At 31.1% G+C, this 1,770-nt stretch overlaps 1 protein-coding gene across 1 annotated transcript in view; it reads left to right on the forward strand.

Annotated features, from left to right (window-relative positions):
* Nucleotides 1-1,770, forward strand: part of HELRODRAFT_165071 (hypothetical protein) — a gene marked incomplete at both ends in the record, with an annotated part of 3,299 nt that extends 1,529 nt beyond the window's left edge. The window contains one exon of the mRNA XM_009030967.1: nt 1,645-1,770. Within this exon, the coding sequence (XP_009029215.1) occupies nt 1,645-1,770 (126 nt within the window). The remainder of the gene's footprint in view (nt 1-1,644) is intronic.

Below are 1,770 nucleotides of genomic sequence, written 5' to 3' on the forward strand. Positions count from 1 at the left end.
ATGGAAATAAAGAAGTTTAATCTTGTGATATCTCCCATCTTTCTTTTTTTGCCATATTTTTGTACTGTATAAATGTTGCATTAATTGTTTAGACACAAACAGAAAAGAGGTGTTAGGCCTTCAATGACATTTTAAAAATGTAGAGCTGAGGATTCTGGATTTAATTTTAGACAAGATGTGATTGGGTTCAGATCCAAGCCTTGGGTTAAGATAAAGGTTGGGATAATTGTTTGTTCAGTAAAATTTGGGACAAGTTAAATGTGGGTTGACCTAAACAAAGGTTTGGTTGCATAAGGGTTCAGTTTAATGAGGGTCTAATTAAATTAGGTATAAGTTAAATGAGTTTGAGATTAATGAGGTTGAGATGCATGGGGCTGAGTTGAATGTGGTCTGACTTGCATGTGGGTTGAGTTGGATGTGGGCTGACTTGCATGTGGGTCGAGTTGGAGGGGGTTGGCTTAAATGGGGTTGAGTTAAATAGGGTTGGCTAGCCATGGAACCCTACAAAACAGCTACCATTTAAGATACCATCAACCGTAAACAACAACATTTCAATAATAACAAAAACACACAAGACGGAAGTCTTATTTTCTACTACAGAAACTATATGTCATTTGTTCTAAAAAAATTAGTATTTTCAAAAACGTGAATCCAAAAAATACAGACGGTAGAGTAAATCTACGAATTTATTATCAAAATTCAAAAACGGCAAACCGGACAAAAAAGAACAATTGCTCGCCTCTCCAAAATTCAAACCTGGAAAAAATATATGAGTTTAAGTGCCCTCTTGACGGATGCACTCAACAGCCACACCCATATATTGGAGTAACAACTACATCCCTACCTCGTCACTTTACTAGACACAAATGAGAAGGAGCCATTAGAACTCACCTGGAAACAATACATCAAACGATCCCATCACGAGGGATATTAGTAAACATTACTAGTATAATATAAGGTAACAAGAATCACAGCCATCTAAAAATTGCTGAAGACAAAAAAAACCGCAAATCAACAAGCAGCAAAATATGGCAACTACCGACCAGATGAATATTATTGAAATACATTAAAAACAAAGAGAATGAACAGAACAAACATATAATAAATGGGCAAAACCAAGAACTTAATAAAGGAACAGGACAAAACAGAATAAAAACACCTTGCACAGGACAAGGCAAAATAAATGCACTTCGCATACACAGAGAATTGTAAAACCTTGAAATATTCCTATATAAGCGCTGATGATGAGTAAAATCGAAATATGGCCACGATGAACACCAAAGATTTTCTAATTAATTTAAATAAATTGGATGATAATTACAAAATTACTGTTAAAAATATCGAAAAGCTCAATTTTCAAAAGTTATAAATTCGGTATATTTCATCAGATATTATATATATATAAATATATATTTATTTATATATAAATATATATATATATATATATATATATAAATATATATATATATATATATATATATAATTATTTATATGCACAATTAATAAGTGCTTTAATTGTATTAATTTTTTAATAAAATATCTAACTTTACACCTTAATCTAGTATGAATTTGACTAAATTGTTGGCTTTAATCCTAAAATTATCAGCATCTTTTTTATATTTTTATACCATTAATTAACATTAGTGTTCATTTGCAGATTACAGAAAAACGGGAATAGCACTTTGCACAAGGAAGAAGTTTAAAAACGGTAACCACGGGAAGATGAAAGAGAAATATGATGACGAGGAAAATGATCAATTAAAGATTTGA

The sequence above is a fragment of the Helobdella robusta genome, assembly GCF_000326865.2.
Source record: "Helobdella robusta unplaced genomic scaffold HELROscaffold_7, whole genome shotgun sequence".
In the NCBI taxonomy this organism is placed as follows: Eukaryota; Metazoa; Annelida; class Clitellata; order Rhynchobdellida; family Glossiphoniidae; genus Helobdella; species Helobdella robusta.